A 22,549-nucleotide genomic window follows, 5' to 3' on the forward strand; every position below is an offset into this window, starting at 1 on the left:
GCTCCCTTTTTCAACATCAAATTGATTTGGGAGAAAAGCTCTGTGAGATGAGCTGGAGGCTGGCCTTTGGGAGAATAATGTGGAGGAAGTTTGGTAAACTCCAGAACGTGGCCTCTGGCCACAATGTCCAAGACCCATTTGCCTGTCGTTAAAGCAGACCAGGTTGAGTAAAAACAGGAGATCCTTCCTCTAACTTTTGTAGGATTGAGCGGTAGAGCAGGTGGCAGTTGTCACTGCTTCTTAGACTCATTCCGTCCGTGATAAGATGACTAATTCCTGTTTCGCGCATAGTACCTAGTTGGTTGCTGCCTGAAGGATTGTTGTCATTGTGACGAGTAACGTTGGTTACCCTAAAAGGACTGGTATTGCCTTGACTGATTATAGCCTCCTCGACTGTAGAAGGATCCACAGCCTCTAGTGCCACGAAAAAGCGGTTTTCGAAACTGAAGAGTATCGAGAGGTCTCGCTGTCTTTGTATCTTTTTTAATGGCTTGTAGGGCTTCATCAATATGCTGACCAAAAAGACTCGCCGTCAAAAGGCATGTCGATTATTTTCGTCTGAAGTTCCTGAAGAAATGATGTGGATTTCAACCAGCCCTGTCACCTCAGGACAGCCGCATCCGCCAGTTGCCGAAAACCCATAGACGCAACATCCGCAGCAGAATCGATAATCTCAGCCGAGATTTGTTCTCCCTCCTGAAGGATTTTTAGCGCTTCCGCCTTGGAGGGCTCAGGTAACATCTCGATGTAAGGAGATATGTCGGACCATATCTGTCCATCATAGAGGCCCAAGATGGCCAGTGAGTTAGCTGCACAGACAGTAGTGGAAGCCATGGTCGAAACCTTTTTTTTTAATTGCGTTTTGACTCCAATCCCGATCCGGGGGAGCAGACAATGGAGAGGAGAGATTCCGTTCTCGGCGTTGTGCTGCTTGGGCAATAACGGAATCTGCCTTAGGCTGGCCTCTCAGGCATGCTGGTGAGTTATCCGGTGCCTTATACTTCTTTTTAAGGTGAGGCAGGACCGCCGGAATGGAGGCAGAAGTTTGTATGACTTTCAGTCCTTCCTGCCAAATAAAGTCAATAATAGGAATACTTCGCACTTGTTTGCTCGGCTGGTCTTTAGAATCGTAAAGGAAACAGTCATCCTTCTTTGTTTCCATGGGAAGAAGGAACCGTTGTGCTGCTCTGTTCCATCAGAACATGAAAACCTCCAATGTCAACTGGAGGCGAGTCAACAGGAGCAGGCGTTTGTATTTGTTAGTCATCCCATTCTGTAAGGAGTGATCTGTCATCCAATTCTCCTTCTTCTCTGTCATCCGTGATGTGGGCTTCCTGACGATGAGCCATCAAAGGTACCGGAGAAACTGGTCTGGGCGACCTGAACACTGTTGAAGATTGAGGAACAGGTGTAGGTGGCACAGAAGAAGCAGATTCAGATGGAGGAAATCGGTGGTAATAATCATGGAACATGTACTGCAGATTGTTTAGAAGTGAAAGAGGCAATTGTGCCGTAGGCTGCGACTCTGGTGCTGGAGGAGCAGTATGAGGGTAATACTCCTCTTCTTGATCTACATCTTGGTATTTAATGAAGAGTTCTGAAGGGCTCCTGGCAGTACGAAATATGTCATCTTCGTCGGATTCATCCTCATCTGCCCCATAATCCAGTAACTGCTCGGGCAACGCAAGAGGCACTCTACTGGGTGATGTGTGAACAGGAGAGAGACCTCTCAGGAAGATCCGCGCCTTTGAAGCAAGGAAGGCGCTATCATCAATGGTGGCAATAGTGTAGACGGCACCACAGATGTCTTTTAGGATGCAGTGGCTGTAGACGACGACCAAACTTGAAGATCAGTGCAGGAACATAGCAGCTTCGACAAAGCAGCCGTCGACTAGCAGTTGTCGACGAAGTGGGCATAGAAGAGGCAACCGTCGACGAGGCAACCGTCGACATGGCAACCGTCGACAAGGCCATCGCCGATGAGGCAATCACCGACGAGTTTTTCTTATTCTTCGTCGACGATAGACTTCAATTTCTTCTCCAACGAGAGGGCAGTGACTACCGTGGTTGGTCTCACGGAGACAGACACCAGCGTCGATGGCGAGGAAGCAGACGAAAGTATCATCTGAGGCTTTGGAGACGGGAAGGTTGCAGTAGACGTAGTTGGCGCGGCGACGACAGGCTTCGTCGACGAAGACTTTGTCGTCGAGCTCGTCATCGACGGAACCCGTTTCTGAGGTAAATCTCTGTCAGAAATAGGTTTAGAAGCCTGAGACTCCACAGTCTTTTTCGGGAGCGTAGAGGGCAAAGTTTTTTCCTTAGTAGGTGGAGGAGTCTTTTTGGAGTTGAAGGCAACTCAGCACACTTAGAATTGTGCTGTTTTTTCAACACCTTAGCCTCAGGAGAGGTCAAATCTGTGTCGCTAGTCCTCTTCCTAGAGAAAGCAAGACCTGACAAATTAAACACTTCCAACTTCAGATAAAGGGTTGTCTTGATCCTTAATCTTCTGCAGCCAAAGACGTAGACATCCCTCTCTGTCCCTCAGAGTTTTTTGAGGGAAAGTTGTGCAGATTTTGCAGTCTCTCACCTGGTGATCCGGATACCAGCAGTAAATACACTTCTTGTGGGGGGTCTTCAGAAAACAGCCAGAGATCCCACAAGACTCACAAGGTCCAAAGAGAGATTTCTTGGAAGAAGACATCATGAAAGAAGAAATTCTGAAGAAAACCTGAGAAGTACTGAGCAGAGCTCAGGGAGACTCCCTTCACACGACGTGCGGTAGAAAATCCGAGAGCCTGAGCCTCTGGGGAGAACATTCTAGAGGGTGCGGTCGCCTGATTGGCTGTAGTTTGGACTATATATAATGACTTGGACGAGTCATGAAAGTGGAAGGTTTTTTCCTATCAACTTCTAGCTACTTTAATTCCTGGTTCTAATTAACCTAGGATATGGCTATGTTATGCATATTTATTGCTATTTTTATGTACTGTGGGACTCCCGTTCCGACGACGGGGAATGATTCAAGCATATGAATTTATGAAAGATACCCCAATACTGGAGAATCCTCGCCTCTGAGTCCTTCATAGAATTGAAACTTTCCTTAGTATCTACCAGGAAATGTTTCATTCTGATGTCTGGAGTTGCAGCGTATGGTGTGACAAGTATTTGAAAAAAGTTTATTGTTGGTGCGAGGAGCCAAGGTGCCAGCAGCAAAAGTGGTTTTTGTGCAGATGCAATTTGTAGAGGTAAAAGGTAACAGAGGAACGGATCTATGGAACTCAAAAAGGATGCAGAGTCTTGCTGCTTGCCTTGCTAGAAATTGAACACAGACTGTAATAGCGACAAAGAACATATATGCACTTTCAGACCATTCTGAAGTCCTGCCGTGACTTCTTGTTGCTCTTCTTGGGGTTAATAATGCTGGGATAAATTTATAGTGTCCAATGAAAAGAGGGGTTTCCTCACTGGATATTTCTTAACCCCTTAAGTGCTGCGTCGGGGCGTTGGCCGTCGGCAGCACTACCTCCCCAGTGCTGCGCACGACCATTGGACGTCCATTCAGCACTAGTTCCAATGGACAGCGCAGCACTGGGGAGGGATATTTGTGCCGCATCTATGAGGTTAAAATACGATAATACTGAGCTTTATCTTCTGAGTTTCATGAGATCGGTGTGTTGATTTTCTTTCCTGGAGTTCTTCCGTGGTGAAGACATCACACCACCCCCCACCTCCTTTTTCAACAGGTCACAGAAGAGAATAAGATCACATCCACATTGATTACCTCAATACTGATTGCCTCAGTTTTGCGGGCCCTGATCGCTTATGCCTCAAAACCTCACCAGTCACAAAAACAGGTCCTTGTCTTCTATAACAATGACCTTCACATTTAAAACCTTAGGCCTAGCCAATGATGCAAACAATCAACTGTTGTAGGAAGTGCCCGCCAATATCAATAAAGATGTGTAAGAGAGAAGTGATGGTATTCTTTACATCTTTTTCTGAATCTCACCTGGGAAAGAAAAAATGAGGTATCAAAGCAAAAGACACAGCTCCCTTAATAATTCTCTGTCAGATCACTCCATGTTCTACAGAAGTTTTTTTGAAAAACTGGGAAATCATGTACAAAGGATGGCAAAAGCATATTGCTTATGAAAATGCTTCAATAAAGGAAAATTAACGAGTAAAATCTCACAGTGAAAGAAAAGGAACAGCGAAAGCGAATTGAATAATGCCGGACTCCCTATGCAAATCTGGTACAAACCATTTATCTATACGGAAAAATGGGTCGAGCCTAATCTTAAGGCATCCTGTCTCTCCTGAACTCTGGATTAGCAGTGTTGGACTGGACCAAGACGCACAGCAGTTTTAACTACGCATCTATTTTCTTTTATTCTTTAAATTTGAAAAAACAAAGAATAAGGATGTTTAGGAGCAGTGGCTTCTGCATTGCTACTTGAATGTTTCAATGGTCACTCTTTAACAAATGTGTTTAAGACAGGCATGTTTAATATAAAAAAAATTAAAACAAGACCTTCTCTGGTAAAGTGTTTGAGGAGCATACACATAAGAGCTAATTAATGATCATGAACGTGAAGAATTCTATCAAGGAAATTAAACATTCCTCAAGTTGCCTAGACTCAAGCGGCACCCCCATGGCTACCTCCCTTGCCTATCAGAGCTCAGCATTGTTTCTTGCGGTCAGGTATTCCGTGGTGGAGGGAGCCCTTGTTGTTTTTGTAGTAGTATTGTGGAGGGGGTATGACGAAGCGTACGTGTGACGAAGGTGGAGGCAGCGGTTGGAGCAATACCTGACTGAGTCACAGGCGGAGACGGACTGTGGGGAATCAGCAGAGCAATCAACCCCTGGAGTGCGGCGCTGCCCTGCCCTGGCCACTCTGGTGCTGCGCTCCACAGCAAAGCGTCACACAGCTTATCAGCTCAGCTGATGAGCAGGCGGTGGTTAGAGCCACGGTCCCTTCTGTCTGCGAGGAGGCAGCCGGTGTTCGACCAGTGCGGCTTATGCATCCAGATCCGTCCACTCTCGCTCCCGTGAATATTTACCCGCTAACTTATTTTCCTATTTTTTTTACTGTCTGCCTCCATCAGCCTTTAAATTCCCGCAAATGGCAGTCCATCAGAGCTAGTCTGAGTGTCTGTGCTCCCTCATCCACGATACTCCTCAAGCCTTCGGTGGAAAAGAGTAGGGCTGATTCAGTGGAGTGACCTGCTCTGAAGCCCGATTGAGTGGGGTGCAGGAGCGAATGTTCCTCTAAGTAGCTCATGAGCTGCTTATTCACCACATTCTCAACGACTTTAGCGCAGAAAGGGAGGAGGGAAATGGGGCGGAGGTTCTGAAACTGAGTGATGTGAATGTTAGTTTTTTATTTTAGGGGGATAACCTGAGCAGTTTTCCACGCGTCCAGAACCTGACACTCTTTAAAGGAGAGCGATGTAATGAGACTAATCTGATCGATTATGGTCGTTTCCAGTACTCCTTTAAAGCGAGCCGGGGGCAGACATCGCTGGGTGAGCCTGATTGAATGCTGTTGGCAATGCTCACTAGTTCTTTCTCTGGAGTAATAAAACAAGAAATGTAAGTCTCCGTGTGGGTGTTTGTAACTACTGCGTGTTCAAACGGCTGGCTGTTGTCTTTCGTAAAAGTGGCATGGATTTTGTCAATCTTACCTATGAAGAAGTCGGCGATAGAATCGCACAGCTCTTCCGAGTAGGTAACTTGGGCGTCCAGCCTGGTAGGGACCGTGAGCTCTCTATAGATGGTAAAGAGTTCTTTCGTACGGTTCTCAGCAGTCTCAATTCTGTTTTTGAGGTAGCAGCTTTTTTCTGCTCTCAGCATTTTCTTGTAAGTATTGAGTTCTCTTTTATAGTAGAGTTTGTCCTCGACGTTATAGTGTGATCTCCACCTACGTTCTAGATTTTTACATCTGGATCTGGCTAATTTAAGAGGTTGAGAGAACCAAGGGGCAGTTTTCGATTGCCTAGCAGGGGGTTTGGTTGTCCATGGCGCGATCTCATCAAGTGTGGTGGTCACCCATGTTTCATATTTATTCCAGGCCTCCTCCAGAGAGTTGCTTTGGGGAGGGAGATTTTTTTGGAGAGCACATCTAAAATCTTCTTGATTAAAGTTTTTCCATTTTCTTCGTTTCATGGGGGGCGGTTTAGAAAGAGTGGTGTCTGATAGGGTTTTATCTACTGTGAACAGGATGATAAAATGATCCGACCAGATTATTCTAACCGGAGTAGAGATATCAATACCACCCGAGTTCGCAAAAATGGGGTCTAGGAGATGACCATGTTGATGGGTGGGGGATGTAGATTTAAGGTTGAGGCCCAAGGATGTCAGAGCATCAGCCACATCCTGCGCTTCCCTGCAATCTGTGTCATCAAAATGGAGATTAAGATCTCCTAGAATCATAAATCTTTTGTATCGCAGGGCGGCTTGAGTAATGCACTCTAAAAGTTATCAGATGTCAATGCTTCCCAAGCCATCTCTAACCAGTCCCAACCTCTAATACAATACAAAAATGATTAACCAAAAGAGCAAGAGAAAGATTAAGAAAAGCCCACAACAAAACAAAGAAACTAAAGAAATCTACAAACGCCAGCCCACTTACTAATTCTAATTCAAAAGAAATGTATCCAATTTTTTAATTTGGGGAATCTTGTCAGTGCGAAACGACGACTGGGCTAACTCCATGCCCAAAAGGATTGACTGCGTCTTTTTTTTTTTTTTACATTGATGCAGCTCATGAGCCTATACTGTCACAACTAAATAAAGCATCTAATTCTTAAGTGCTATGACAAGTTTTGGCACAACGAGGAAGTTGTGACCGGCAGAGTGTAGTGCAAAATGTGGTCAGAGGAAAGGGTGTTAACAAAGTTGCCTCAACGGAAAATATTCCAACCAACAAAGTTTCTGGTATCTTCAGGTCCACCTGACGTGGAAGACACTGGACAAGGTGATAGGAACACTCAAGGCATGCAGTTGTCACCTGAGGCCAGTGGTAACATAAAAAAGGGATAGTCAGTGAATAACAAGTATCCTGTCTCCTCTATGAAATAATATTAAGCCTATGGTATACTTCAAGGGGTCCTCACAATATTCGGAATCATGGTAATATTCCAAAATAGTTTTTACTCAATCCCAGAGCTTAAAGACTTAACATCGAAAGATTTAGATTCCGTTGAATTCAAACAAGATCCTAATAATCCTACTAAAGTGGTGTCTTTTACAACTTGGCACTGTGATTAAGCCGTTTTCAAATTCTAGAAAACAGTTCACACTTTGAGAAATGGGTCATCGAATTTCGGAAATGCAACGAAAATCAATATCCAACTTTATTGATTCCGAATGCAAATGATAAATATCCCTACCTGCTACAATAAATTTCACAGCAACCATAATATCAGAAGGTCATACCAAGATTTAAAAAGGAGCCATAGGTCCGCCATTTAATTCGGATCGGTCATCTGGGATTAAAGTTACAAGTTGCAACTTGGGTACTCGAGTTTGTGAGGATTTAAAGAAAAATTCAGCACTTAGTGATGACTTGACCTGGCTTCCAGAAATACTCACAAAAAGGGAAGACTGGAATGCATGAATGATGCTTAAAAAGTTCTACCAATGAAATAAAACCTTTTAACATTTGCTCTTGGAACAACAAGGGCCTGAAAACCCTAATGGAGGACGAAGACACAGTAACAATTATAAGGGATTTTGATGTTTTAATGTTTCAGGAAACATAGAATATGGATAAAGAACCCCTCACTTGATATTATGAGTATTCAAATTTTGCAATCCGCACGTCTGCCTTTGGTTGCTCAAGCTGCTGCTTATCTACTTATGTGTCATTGACCCTGGATATCAAACACTATGAAATCTACTTTCAGCTAGCATGGCTTCTGTGTATCAAAACAGACTTTAAACAACCAATAATATGGTTAAATGTTTATCTAAGTATAAAAACCACAGTCAAAACATCCCAGTTTACCGTACTCTGGGAAGTAGTCAAAATCGTGTATCACGAATATCCAGCCACTATACTAATCATCTCAGGAGACTTTAATAGGCACCTGCTCACCAAAAAACGCATCAATAAACCAAGCAGAGCGCTAACACAGATGTGTCGTTCTCAGCTAAACAAATATAATGTTATTTTACTACAAGAAAACGCTCAAAATTCCAATAAGAGTGGACCTAGATTCCAAAAGTCAGGTCAACTCTCCATTATTGATTATTCCATCATTTCAAAGGAGCAGACATCCTCTTTTCACGATTATCAAGTGACCCCCAGGATAGAAAGCAACCATAATCCACAAACAATCTCTCTGGTATTATAAGCTGCCCACCTGCCCGATGCAAGATCTATGATAACTGGGTCAACGGCTTTCAGCCTGAAAAAGCAAATGTGGGACTCGAGACGCCAGATGGAAATATGGGACTGTTTAGAACCTGCAATTCCTAAGGCACTAACTAAGAAAAGACAAGGGTAGACAATGGTGTATATTTGGCCCTGTCAGTTTGCTTCCCTTTTGGATCACTTTCCTTCTTCAACTACATCAAGAGGGTCCATTACAAGGCCTAAAAAATAAGGATGGTACACAAATAGGTTACTTCAACAAAAAAGAGAAGGCAACAAAGTAATAAGGGCCACTTATAGAAAAATGAATGGAGCCCTAAAAACTTTGGAATTGCGCAAACTAAAATGTCTCAGAAATTCACATAAAAATGAAATATGGAAAGCCAAACATACGTGCTAAGAAGGAATATGGACTAAGCTGCACTTTGCCTGCAAAACAAAACAATTTGAAAGTATTCTGGAGAATAATAAATAATCTTGAAAACTGTAGTAAAAGAGCAGACAGTGCTAATCTCTTCGAATCATGTTGGACATCTTTCATTTTTAACCTATAAGGGGCCTCTTTAGATATAACTTTTAACAATAACATTGTTCATCAAAAGTCAAGCTCATTGAGCAGTGAAGACGGTGGAACACTCAGGAATGATGAATATCACATTAAAGTTGAGCCACAAGTCAATGAGATATGGCAAACAGAACAATTGAAAGTGGCAATAAGCAGGATCAGATCGAATGGTGCGCCAGGCCCCAACGGAATCCCAAATTCAATCTTTAAAGCTAAGATAGACCTTTGGTCAGAGATTTTGACAACTTTGTTTAATGACGTTTTTAAAACTAAATTGGCCCGAGTCATGGCAGGGAAGCATAATATAGCAATCTATAAAAGTGGCCCACAAGATAATCCAGAAAATTATAGGCTGATCGTCCCAACAGTTGTGGAGGCAAAAGTCTTCTCATGCTGTCTGCTGAATGACTTGGAAGAATGGGCCGCAAAAGAAGATCTTATTCCAACATTCCAAACCAGTTTTCGAAGGGGCGAGTCAATGTCCACAAACTTGACCTTACTGACTTTATTGGCTGAAAGAGCAAAGTATATAAAGCAAAAGCTATATATTTGTTTCGTCGACCTTAAGGCTGCTTTTGATTCTGTCCCTCCGTAATTTACTTTGGCCCAAGTTATCAGCATGGGGTATCCCAAAACAATTGCTCGACATGATCAAAATTGCTATACACTAATACGTGGGTCCAGGTTAAAGTCGGAGAGGGTAGATGTACAACTCGTCTATTTGAAACGAATAGTGGTCTTAAACAAGGTTGCGCCTTGGCACCATGCCTTTTTAATATTTGTATGGCCGACTTACCTTTACACCTTAAAAATGTCAATGCCCACTCACCTACTGTCTCAGGACAAGATGCACAAGTTACTACTTGTGTAACGATATATCTGTAAGAGATATTAGTTCGTGATAAATTCCTTACCTTAGAATATCCCCAGGCGTCAGACTGGATCCGGAAAGTTTCGCTTAGCAGTACCCAAGCGCGCCAGTAGGCGGCGTCTTGCGGCTCCGCGTCCGTCGCTGGCGTTGTATGTGCCGAGTTATCACAAAGACTACTTAGGCGCTATCCATGCGCGCTGGCGTCAGTTCTGTACACGACTTTCGGCACCAGGAACGCAGAGCCATGCAAGATACTGACCACTGGTGCAATGAAACTAGGGCCCTAAAAGGGATGACCTTAACCCTAGTAATCAGTTTGCAGAACAGGGAAGATGAGAGGGGCGGTAATGAATCTATCACTAACTAACGTCTCTTACAGATATTTTGGCACACAAATAGTAACTCTGAAAGAGACACTTTAGTGATAGATTCCTTATCTTAGAATAAATACCCCAGCAATACCAACCCCGGTGGTGGGTCTGTGAACAGGATTACACCAGAAACTCCCAAAGAAGCAGTGTCGCTGGACTTGACTGTCAAGGCAGTAATGCTTGGTAAACGTGTGCAGCGAGGCCCATGTAGTTGCCTGACTAATGCCCTGCAAGGGAATGACGTGTCCCAAAGCAGTAGTGGCTGCCGTCGCCCTGGTGGTATGGGCATGCAGCCCCACAGGAGGCTCCTTCTTAGCTAACGAGTAACAGGCTTTGATGCAGAGAACTACCCATCGAGAGATGGTCCGTTTGTGCACGGCCCGACCTTTTTTGGCACCCACATAGCCAACAAAGAGCTGGTTATCAACCCGGAACTGTTGCGTGCGCAGCAGATATAACGAGAGCGCACGGTTTGGGTCCAGACGGTGGAGCCTCTCTTCCTCTTTCAAGGGATGCAGAAGTGGCAAGAAGGTGGGCAAAGTGATGGTCTGCCAGATGTGAAAGGGCGTAACAACCTTTGGCAAGAAAGGAGGACAGGGCCTTAAAACCACCTTGTCTGGATGGCCAGAAAGGGAAGGAGGTGTTAGAAGAAAGAGCCTGGAGCTCACTCACTCACTCTTTAGGCAGATGTGATAGCTACCAGGAATGCCATCTTTAGAGTAAGAAGACGCAAGGGACAGTTATGAAGGGGCTCAAAGGGAGCGCACATCAGACATGTCAAGACAAGGTTTAAGTCCCATTGAGGCATTATGAACGGCACAGGAGGAAACGTGTGCGTAATACCTTTCAGGAAAAGGTTAACAACCGGGTACTTAAAAAGAGAAGGCTGATCAGGAAGCCGCAGAAAGGCGGAGATGGCAGAAATATAACCCTTGATAGTGCCCAGAGCAGAGCCCTGCTGGGCCAAGGAAGAAAGTACAGAGAACCTCGGAAAGAGGGGCAGAAAGGGGATCCACAGACTTATCTGTGCACCATGTCACAAACTTGTTCCACCTGCAGGCGTATACTGTTTTTGTGGAGGGACGCCTGGCTGCCAGAATGACATCACAGACTTCGGAAGGAAGATCGGAAGCTGTCAACTGTCGCCGCTCAATCTCCACGCATGGAGTTGGAGGCAGGACAGGTTCGGGTGGAGGACCATCCCTTGCTGCTGCGACAGAAGATCCTCCCGAAAAGGCAGTTGGAGCGGGTGATCGATAGCCATATTGAGTAGCTCGGGATATAAGAACCTTCGTGCCCAATCCGGAGCCACAAGAATGACCTGGGCCCGGTTGCGCCTGATCTTCAGCACTCTGGGCAGAAGTGGTATAGGTGGAAAGGCGAACAACAGACCGGAACTCCACTCGCGACGAAAAGCCTCGCCGAGCGAGTGCAGCCTTGGAAATTCCAACAAGCAGAACTGATGACATTGCGCATTCTTTTTGGTGGCGAATAGATCTAACCAAGGCTCTCCCCACTGCTGAAAGAGACCTTGCACCACGTTCGAGTTCAGACGTCATTCGTGATCCATCATGCACCGGCAGCTGAGTTCGTCCGCCCTGGCGTTCAGAGAACCTGCCAGGTATTGAACCATCAAGGTATTGCCTTGATGTTCCAGCCATGTGCAGAGGGCCAGAGCCTCCTGACATAGGGTCCACGACCCCACCAAGTCATGTTTATTGCAATACCACATGGCGGTGGTGCTGTTCATGAACACCTGCACTACACTTCCCCGGACAGAGGGAAGGAATGCTTTCACTGCAAGTCGGATCGCCCGAAGCTCCAAAAGGTTGACATGGAGCCAGGACCCAACAGGAGGCCAGAGGCCTCTGATCTCCACCTCTCCCAAGTGGCATCCCCATCTCAGGAGGGACGCATCCGTCACCAATGTGTGCTCCGGTTGGGGGAGGGAGACGGATCTGCCAATGACCCAATCGTGATTCGTGAGCCACCAGTGCAAGTGTCGTGCAGTGCTCTCCGAGATCTGGACAACATCGGACAGGTTGCCCCGGATGCTGTGCCCACTGGAACTTCAGGTCCCACTGCAGAGCCCGTATATGCCATCTGGCATGTTGCACCAGCAGGATGCAGGAGGCCATCAGACCCAGGGGCCAGAGGGTCATCCTGACTGAAACCCGGGATAAGAGGCTGAAAGATCGAAATCAGAGCCTGAATATCCCGGACTCGCTGCTCAGAAGGATAAACCCGAAACTGTGTCGAATCCAGAACCGCCCCGATGAAGGGGAGCTTCTGAGAGGGACTCAGGTGCGACTTCCGCACATTGATGGAAAACCCCAGCAAGTGCAGGAGGTTGGCCATAGTCTGAAGGTGGGTGACGACTGCCTGGTGCGAGCCGCCTTCAACAACCAGTCGTCGAGGTAGGGGAAGACTGACACCCCTGACCTGCGCAGATGAGCTGTGAACACCGCCATCACTTTCGTGAACACGCGAGGGGCACTTGTAAGGCCGAAGGAGAGCACAGCAAACTGAAAATGCTCCTGGCCTATGGTGAACCGCAGGTAACGCCGGTGGACCCGCAGGACGGGGTTGTGAAAATATACGTCCTGCAAGTCAACCCTATCATACAGTCTCCAGGGTCGAGGGCAGCCAAGACCCGAGCCAGAGTGAAACATCTTGAACTTCTCCTTCCGGAGGAAGCGATTGACGTCCCTGAGGTCCAAAATGGGGCGCAAGCCCCCTTTGTCCTTCTTGGGGACCAGAAAGTAGTGGGAATACCAACCACGTACAACTTCTGGCCCAGGAACGCGCTCGATAGCCCCCTTGGCCAAGAGGGCTGTGACTTCCTGTTGGAGAAGTGCAAAGTGATCCCACGACATGAGGAGGCATGGCCGGGGGTGTTAGACTCGAAGGGGAGGGAGTAGCCCCTCCGAACGAGCTGCAACACCCACTTGTCGGAAGTGACAGAACGCCAATGGGGAAGGTGATGGCGAATCCTGCCACACACTGGCGTGGGATGCGACCCGAAGCTCAGACAGGCTTCAAGGTAGACGTCGCGGGGCGGAGGTGGACTGAACCTCACACCAGCCCCCGGAGCCACCGTGGCGGCTGCCGCACCCACGGGCCCGCTGTGTCCGGTTGGCACAGGCTTCTGGCTGAATTAACGGCTTGGGGCGCCTCTGCCATGGCCACGAAAGGAATTAAACGTGGACATGGCTGGTCGCGTGGTGGAAAGGCCCAAGGACTTGGCCGTAGCTCGAGAGTCCTTAAAACGCTCCAGTGCCATGTCGGCCTTATCACCAAACAGTCGAGTGCCGTCAAAGGCATGTCCATGAGCGAGCTCTGAACACCCAGGGAGAACCCAGTGGACCTCAGCCGGTCGTGGAAATTGCCCTACCAAGGGAGTTTGCAGTGTCCAAGCCACAACTAATGGAGAATCTAGCCGTGTCCTTACCCTCAGCCACAGCCTGAGACATGACAGTCTAGACCTCCTCGGGGCACCGAGGCAACAACTCAGCCATGGAATCCCACACAGCATGGGAATAGCGGCCAAGAAGGCATGCGGTGTTCACTGACCACAGTACTAAGCTGGCCGAAGAGAACAACCGCTTGCCAAACTGCTACAATCTCTCTTAGAGACCTTATCCGGCGGAGCCGTGGGAAAGGCACTCAGACGTAGAAGCCTGAATGACCAGACTTTCGGGTGTAGGATGAGTGGTCAGAAAGGCAGGGTCACCGGGCGATGATGCCTGGCGACGACACCTAGCGATGTTCTTATCCACAGGGGCCCCGTGGCGGGCCGTGACCAAGTGCCTAACAAGGCTACGGTGAGGGCATCATTAAAGGAAAGCAGCGGCTCCGAAGACTTGGACGCCGGCTGGAGCACCTCAGTGAGGAGGTTTGTCTTCAGGGTCACCATGGGGAGATCGAGGACAAGGACCTCAGCAGCCCGACGGAGCACCACCGTATACGAGATGCATTCCTCTATAGTGGGCGGGGGAGAGGCAAGCCCCGTATCGGAGGAGATGTCGAGGCCCCCAGCTTCCTCCAAGTCATCCACCCAATCCTGCTCAGAATCACACTGACAAGCAAACGGGTCCTCAAACACTTCCCAGTCATCCTCGTTCGCCAGCCCAGAAGGCAAAGGCCTCGGCAGCGGGGCAGGAACCGGTAAAGGAATAAATGGCGCCGGCTCCCAATTCGGATCCCAGGAGGGGACAAAACCCTCCGGGAACCGGGCAGAGGTGGAACCAGTGGTATCCACTGCGGTGCCACCAGGGCCCGAGCGGCAGCATAGGACCTCTTGGCGCCGAGGCTGGAACCAGGCGCAAAAACAGTTGATGGACAGAATGCAGAACAATGTCCTACATTCACCCCAGTACAGAGATCTGGGCCTAAATCCATAGTTTTTTGCTCACCATGCCATTCCAGTTTGAACCCAGCTATATGCAAATCAGTCTTGACCCTGTGCCCCATGGGAACAGTCCAGCCCGAAATGCCAAGCCAGGTCCTCCCTGAACTGGAAACAAGCATCCTAGGTTCGGTTTCGGGCTTTCCTCCCTCATCAGCCAGGATAGCTTGATTCCAGTGGCATGGAGAGCACGGGACTCACGTCTGCGCAAACCGACCCACTCGGGGTGACAAATGCAAAAACAACAGTTGATGGACAGAATGCAGAACTATGTCATACATTCACCTCAGTACATAGATCTGGGCCTAAATCCATAGTTGTTTTGCTTACCATGCCATTTCAGTTTGAACCCAGCTATAAGCCGGAGCCAGGGGCGCAGGATCCTGCGGCGCCACAGCCGATGCCGCTGGTGGCGCCGGGACTGGATCTGCCAAAGGAGTATATGTACCAGCAGGATCCGGACACGGGACCGCGGAGCCCGAAGACGCACCGGCGGGAGCCAGAGGCCCAAAAAGACGGTCCATAGCAGCAAGGAATTCTTGCATCTGTGCTGGAGTTGCAGACGGACCCGGGTAAGGTGGGTAGGCCACAGGACTTCCAGGCTCCAAAGGAGCCCCAGGGGCGGAGTCCCTATCCCCCTCGCCCACATCCAGGCACCGACTGGGGACGTCGGAGAGCGAAAACGCTTCAACTTCTTTTTGTGCCGTTTCTTACCCGAAGAGGAGTGGTGGTGCCGACTCCACAAGCAGTCACGGGAACGACCCCCGGACCAGGAAGGGCGAGGGAAGAGAGCCAAAGTTCGAACAACTTCCGGCGCCGTTCCCTCAGGGCCTTCGGGGCCATAGCCCTACAGTCCAGACAGAACCGGAAGTCATGGTCGCATTCCAGGCAGTAGAGACAGACATCATGAGGGTCCACCACCAACATATTGCGAATGCAGGTCCCGCAAGACTTAAAACCAGGCATCCCTACTCGCACCAGAGAACCCAAGCCGAGACAAAAGTCTCAAAAGAATAGTCAAAAAATGACTAGGGTACCTGCTCTAACCAGATCAGCGCTTACTGGCGCGGCAAAAGAAAGAATTAACGCCAGCGCGCATGGGTGGCGCCTAAGTAGTCTCTGTGACGGCATCTCGGCGCATATTACGCCAGCGACGGACACGGAGCCGCAGGTCACCATCTATTGATGCGCAGGGGTACTGCTAAGCAAAACTTTCCGGATCCAGTCTGACGCCTGGGGATATTCTAAGGTAAGGAATCTATAACTAACGTGTCTCTTTCAGATATTAAATACTTACAGTATGCAGATGATACCATACTGTTAAGTCACACTGCTATAGGTCTACGAAGATTAGTTGATTCATTTAATAACTATATATCTGTCAATGGTTTACAGATGAATACCAAGAAGACAAAAAGTATTTCAATTAGTGGTACAAAATTAGACAATAAGATATGGAAGATTAATGGGTTACTTATTGAAACTGTGAAATTCTATCAATACTTGGGTATGTCATTTTATGACAGATTGTCTTTTAAACAGCATTTTATTAACAAAAAAGCAAAAGCTACAGCCTTGTCCTTTGCTTTTAGGAAGTTGAGAGATATGTCGGCATGTCCAAACCATGAGCATAAGCATAAGATAATGAAAGCAAAGCTGATTCCCACTCTGGCTTATGATTCAGTGATTTTTCGAGTTAAAGACTCGAAAACTCTTGACAACCTACAAATAAAAGTTTTTAAATCTGTTTTTACGGTTTCAAAGATTATCGGGCATGCCAATGTCAGATTGGAATTTGGCATGAAAAGACAAACTCTAATAAGACAATCTGCTTTTTTTAAAATCGTTATATTCTTTTCTCTGTTCAGACCTGGGCACTCTAGCGAACCAATGTAGGCAGGAGATAATGAGGTATGAGCAGACTAGGGGCTGGAGTCTCTATTTATGGAGAGTTTAGACAATTTTAAGTCTCCGCCCTTTGAAGATGTAGCTAGGAGCAAAGTGGCATTTAAACAGACAATAAATAAATCAGCGAATTTTCTAGCGATTCTTCTGGACAAAGACTAGTTGCTAAAAAGAGTCACTCCTGGTCAGTAATTAACTCATTCACTAAATTAGAACAACAATTGTATCTCATAACCCATTTATAATCATCTTTACCAGACAGATTTATGTTGCTATGATTTAGGAGACACCCCACAAAGGATGAAATCCCTACATGGGAAATAAATTGGCCCACAAACAGTTGTAGGTTATGTGGGTTTTATAATGAATCTTTTATGCATATTGTATCCACTTGTCCTCAACTGTTAGAAGGGAGGAAAGCTTTATTAAAATCCATCATTAATGAATTAGGGGTGAGAACATGTCGGCAAGCTATCATAACTTGTCTCTCTGGGAACATGCCTGCCTGATTTCACAGTTTATAAAGTTCATACTTATCGCAGAAAAAAAGCTATTCTCAGAGTGTGATACCTAACATTAGATGCATGCCTAGATAATTAATGATTTGTTTAACTGGATAATGCGGTTAGTCTCAAAAATGCTAAATGGAATTTGTAATCCCAGAAATTGTTCTTGAAGTTTTGTGTATGGCTCTCAAACCGAAGTTACATTTTGTTTAATCTGCCTGCAGTAATTGAGTAAAAGCTGAATACAAAATCAATTATTCACTTAGTGTGGGCGCCTGTTTTCTTTCAAATGTTTTTTTTAATGCTGCTAGAATTAAGACATCGAAGAAGTTGCTGCTAGATGTAAGACATTGACAAGGTACGCTTTAACTATTACACTTTAATTATGGTATTTTTAACTATGAATTTTAAATTTGGGGGTAGTGTAGGTAGTTCCTTTGAGAACATTTTACCATCCATTTGGAGAGGTCTTTTGTGAATACAGAACCAATGTATAATGTAACTTGATATTATTTTCAACACAAGTGCACACTCGTTATTGATGTTAGACACTGCACAAGTGACTTTTATCTATTGCACTTCAACTATGGTATTTTTAAGTTTGAATTTTAAAATTTGGGGTAGTGTAGATCATTTTATTGAGAACATTATCATCAATTTGATGTAATGTCTTTGTGAATGGTGTGAAATACGGAATCGAATCACAAGGTACCTTGATATTATTCTCAACACAATGTATTATATGTGTTTTGTCATTTAAAGATGTGATATTAGACAGATCAAATGTGCATAATCAAGTTCCTGACACATTCCAAAGTATTTATATCTCAGTTTGTAATGATTTGTATTAATCAATAAAGCATTTCGTCTAAGATTGAAGACCTAAGCAACACCCCTTCATGTATGTGGCTTCATGTTGGGAGAGAACACTTGACAACAGGTCTGTGAGGTGTGAACATAGGATGGTGAAAACTGATTAAAAGAAAAATGGAAGTTCAACATTGTCTGATCAAAAAAAAGAGTAAAATCAGGGATTATGTCTTCAGGTAAAAAGTATCAGTTTGGCTGAATACAGATCTGCCTCTTTACAAATTGTGGCATTCTAATTTGCAACATTCCACTCATCATATTAAGCAGAAGTAGGTTTTTACAATTTCACCATGCACTTTAACATTCTAAAACTTAATGAGTTTACCAACCAACCTCTTAAATCAGGAGGCACAAGACTCACAATCTAATCAGTATCGCTAAACACTAGCTAGAAAATATATTGGGTTGTACAAGCATGAACCCTTTACTGAATATCTAACTTAGCACTATTCAAGATTTAACATACCTCCTGAATGGCCGTCATGACAACATGCTGGACAGACTCTTCCATCATCATGATGGTCTGGATGTATTCTTAAAACAGAAACAATAAAATACACAATTTAATACATGCATCGTGTAAATAACCCGAAGGAAAGGAATGGCATATGTTAATGTCATCTAAAGCTTTATGTGAAACTATCAAGAAAGCAGAACAATTACGAAAGCGAAACAAACAATGTTCCTTTTTTCAGGATTTCTAAAAACAAACAAAACCCAGATGTTCAGGAATAAAATGAATACAATTAATTTTCATGCATGCTTAATCTAGCAAATCACTCTGGTTTTGCATTTAATCTCACTAAAATCAGTCTATCATGTTATCTTCGGCTGTTACAGTCTTAGATATAGCTATCACTGGATAAATCACTAAAGTTGAAAGAATATTGAAGTGTCAAATCAAAATCAGACCCAACGTAACTTTAGCTAGCCAGGAGACGTACTTTAGCTTATAGTAGCAGGGCCATTGATTACTTACATAGTAACCTTATACAAATAGGTATTTAAGCTAAATAAAAGTTCATAGGTTTCTGGTTAATCAATGTGTAGCACATTTAGAAAAAAAAATTTGAGTTATAGATTCATTAGACAATTTAGTTAGGGAATTTTTTCTTTTATTTTTCATTTGTTAAAAGCTGAAACAAACCATAAGACATGCATATTAAAATCACAATATATTAATGATATAGTTATCATCAGCAATGGCATACATGGTAAAAGTAGAAGAACAAGTAAAAAGTCAAACTAAACCGACTTGCTTGCAATGTCTGCATTGTTTGCTGCCAGTATTTGTATTTTGTAGGTCAAACGCCAGGCTAAAAGGATAAAGTTTACACATGGAAATGGCATCTAGGGAATTCATGCCTGGTGGTCAGGTCGATCCTAAGCAGTTTATTAAGTGTACAATATGCTCTGTATAAGAATTTAAAAAGTATCTTGTGTCTATGTTTAAAAGACCTTTGATGTTTGGGTGGCAATAGTTCCAACATTCATCTGAAACCCCAGCATCAACATCCGGCTCCCATTGTACCCTACTACAGTTTGCATTTTTGCTATAGACTTCCCTGGCAGAACACACCGCTCCCATTGTCCCCTACTACAGTTTGCATTTTTGCTATACACTATCCTGGCAGAAGAACACAATCTGGCCACCCAGTGGTGAGTCTGCGGATCTGTTTAAGAGGTTTGGACTCTGGTGGCTCCATAGTGAAGTAAGGGATAACTTCATGAAATAAATGTCGAAGTCAAAAATTTGTAAAAATGTGGAACAGGTTCGTCTTTCTGCCCATAGTGAACTGGACTAGGGAAATTAATTCACTCTCGGCATAGAAGTGACGAAACAGAGTCAAGCCAGCTCTGGACAATGATTCTCATGCTGCCGGTTAGTGGTAGAAAGATACGATTATTTGGAGAATTGCATGAGAGTAAAGCGGTGTCAAAATACATGAAAGGTTTCCACTTAAGAGAATATACATTGAAGGATTATAACTCATTTTCTTACTTGTTAAAACCTTGAAATTGATTGCTCCTAGCAATCTTCTGAGAGCCAATATTTTCAGATCATGTTAAATATATGGAATTGCTAACCCCAAACAATTTAAAATGTGCTTTTGATTCTTGATTCACAAATGCTTTTTCTAAGTGCTATTGTCTTTTAGTTTCACACTGTCCTGTGCTTTTAGTGATAATCAATTAAGCTAACCATAGAGGAAACCACTCAAGAAAATAAGCAAACCCACAGAATCTTAAAGTGCTAAAGGCTATAAACAACTGGTCTGTCATAAAAAAAGATGTGGTCCTATCAATGTAGTACACAAGAGCTCTGTTGACATCTAAAGTTTGAAGGGCTCTCTCGATTGCGGATTCTGGCTGTGGAAAAAGGACTGGGAGTTCCATGGTCTGGCTGAGATGAAATGTCGGGCAAAAACTTTGGGTTCGTCCGTAGTTCTACCAAGTTGTTGCAGACCTGGATGTAGGGTTCCTGTATCATGAGCGCTTTCAGGTCACTAATACGCCCGAGTAAGAAAATAGCCACTAGGGCTGCAACCTTCTAGGAGAGGTACTGGAAAGGGCAGGAATGCATTGGCTGAAAGTAAGGCACCCATGAGCCTGGCGAGGACTATATTGATATTTTACTTTGGGACTCGAGGCATCCTTGGAGGAATGACCCTTTTGATGTCCTCCATGAAAGCCTTGATGACTGGATACAGAATAGGGTAAAGTGTTCTCTATTATGCACGTAAACAGCTATGAATAGTAAAGTAAATCGAATGGAAGTGTATGCTAGCCTAGATTGTTTCAGATGCAGAAGGTAGCATATAATGCCATGCATTGCAGGTTTTAATGGATCTATGTGCTTCAGGATAAAGACATGGAACAACTCCTTCATTTTTCCACATAGCAAGCTTGAGTAGTTGGTCTGCATGCTTCCTTGAGGATATCCACACACTTGTGTGGGAGGTGTAGGTTGCCAAACTCGAAGATGTGAAATGCAAAATCACTAGGTTGAGCTGTTTGGAGTCTATATGACCACACTGACCTTGGTTTCTGCTGAGAAGGTGCAACCTTTTAGGAGGTTTTTCATGGGGGTAGATGGACGTTTGAGTAGAGAGGAGTACAAGGGAGGTCGGTCCCAGTTGAGTGATACGAGGAGGAGCGTCTGATGTTTGGCACACTATTAGTGCAAAGAAGCAAGACAGGCAGAAAGCATAAGCATATATCCTTGGTCAGTTCATCCACAGTCCATTGCCCATGAACTGTGGGAACCTGGAGGGGAAGCTTGGGCATTGGGCCATTTCTGGGATGGTAAACATGTCATTCTGTGGAGTTCCCCAACATCTGAAGAAGCTGTTGAGGATCAGAGGACTGAGTTTCCATTTGTGGACTTCTCTGAGCGAGCCGCATAGTAGATCTGCTCAGTCGTTATCCACTCCCGGGAGGTACGCCCCTATTAAATGTATGCGGCTGTGGAGGGTCTAAAGCCAAACTGAGCTAAATGGAATAGGCGGAGAGAGTAGGCGATGCTGTGCTTCTGCAGGTAGTACATTGCGGTCATGTCTGCTCGAACTAAGACTACCTTACCCTGTATCTGTGGGAGTAAGGCTTGGAGGGATATCAATTGCTAGGAGTTCAAGGTAGTGGATGTGGTTGTACGGTTGTTGTGAGTCCACAAAGCTTGAGCAACTGTGAGCTTGAGATGTGCCCCTCGCCCTACCTGTGATGCGCCTACGGGTGATCTGCGGTGAAGGGTCTTTGATAGGCCAGCCCTGCAACAAATTGTTTCTGTTCCACAACTGCAGACAACAGTGAGCACTGCCCTTCGCCAACACATGATCCTCCACTGTGGATTATTGTGCTGCAATTGACTGACCGAAGACCATTTTGCTGAAAAAGAGGGACAAGCTGCTAGAAAGCCATGAATTTTTTTTGGCTGGCGTAAGCGTTTCCCGTTACTGAATTAAGGGTTGACCCTAGGAAGGACTTGGTGATGGTAAAGCCTAAAGTGTGTAGGAGATATATAGAAGTATGTCTATGGGTGAGACCTTGAAGCTTGCTTGAACTCTTCATTAGCCAATCGTCAGAATAGCATAATACGAGAATGCCTCCTGTTTCTAGATGAGTTATGATTACTGCTAGGCATTTGGTGAAAATCCTTGGGCAGCAGGTTATATTCAAAGGCAAGACTTTGAATAGATTTGTAAAAATATCGTACTTTTGTTTTGGTTTTCCTCACATACATATAAACAGCAGTTTAAAGAGATGAACAGTACAGTATCACCATGTATCTCAGATACAGACACATATTGTGGGTTCCATATGGATAGAATACTTAGCGCAAGGGGGTGTTGTGCTACTATCAAGTACTGCGGTGCTGGGTATACTGCATTATGTCTATTGTACTCTTGTTGTGAACCCTTGACTGTCTTATTATGATGACCTTACGTGTTGTGGCAAATGCTTAGTACAAACAATGAATGGTAAAGATGGTGGAGCTGGGCATGGGTGTGCCGCATCGGTGTGTTGGTATCTTTGGGGAATCGGGTGTGGTCCATGTATCTAGTGTCTGAGTATTATTCGGAGTTGTACAAGGTGATTCTCTGGTCGGGCTCTGCTTGTGGTTCTGGTGGCATACGTTATTGTGCCCAGTTGTGGGTGGGGAGTGTCGGTCGGTTCT

The 22,549-nt window shown here is 45.1% G+C and overlaps 1 protein-coding gene across 3 annotated transcripts in view; it reads right to left on the minus strand.

The window, feature by feature from the left end:
- The window catches only part of HOOK3 (hook microtubule tethering protein 3), a 1,217,139-nt gene that overhangs the window by 865,332 nt on the left and 329,258 nt on the right, over nt 1–22,549 (minus strand). For all 3 annotated transcript variants that reach the window (XM_086961833.1, XM_086961832.1, XM_086961834.1), the window contains exon 6: nt 18,341–18,408. In XM_086961833.1, coding sequence (XP_086817959.1) covers nt 18,341–18,408 — 68 coding nt within the window. The remainder of the gene's footprint in view (nt 1–18,340; nt 18,409–22,549) is intronic.

This window comes from Lissotriton vulgaris, chromosome 3_1, assembly GCF_964263255.1.
Source record: "Lissotriton vulgaris chromosome 3_1, aLisVul1.2, whole genome shotgun sequence".
Lineage (NCBI taxonomy): Eukaryota > Metazoa > Chordata > Amphibia > Caudata > Salamandridae > Lissotriton > Lissotriton vulgaris.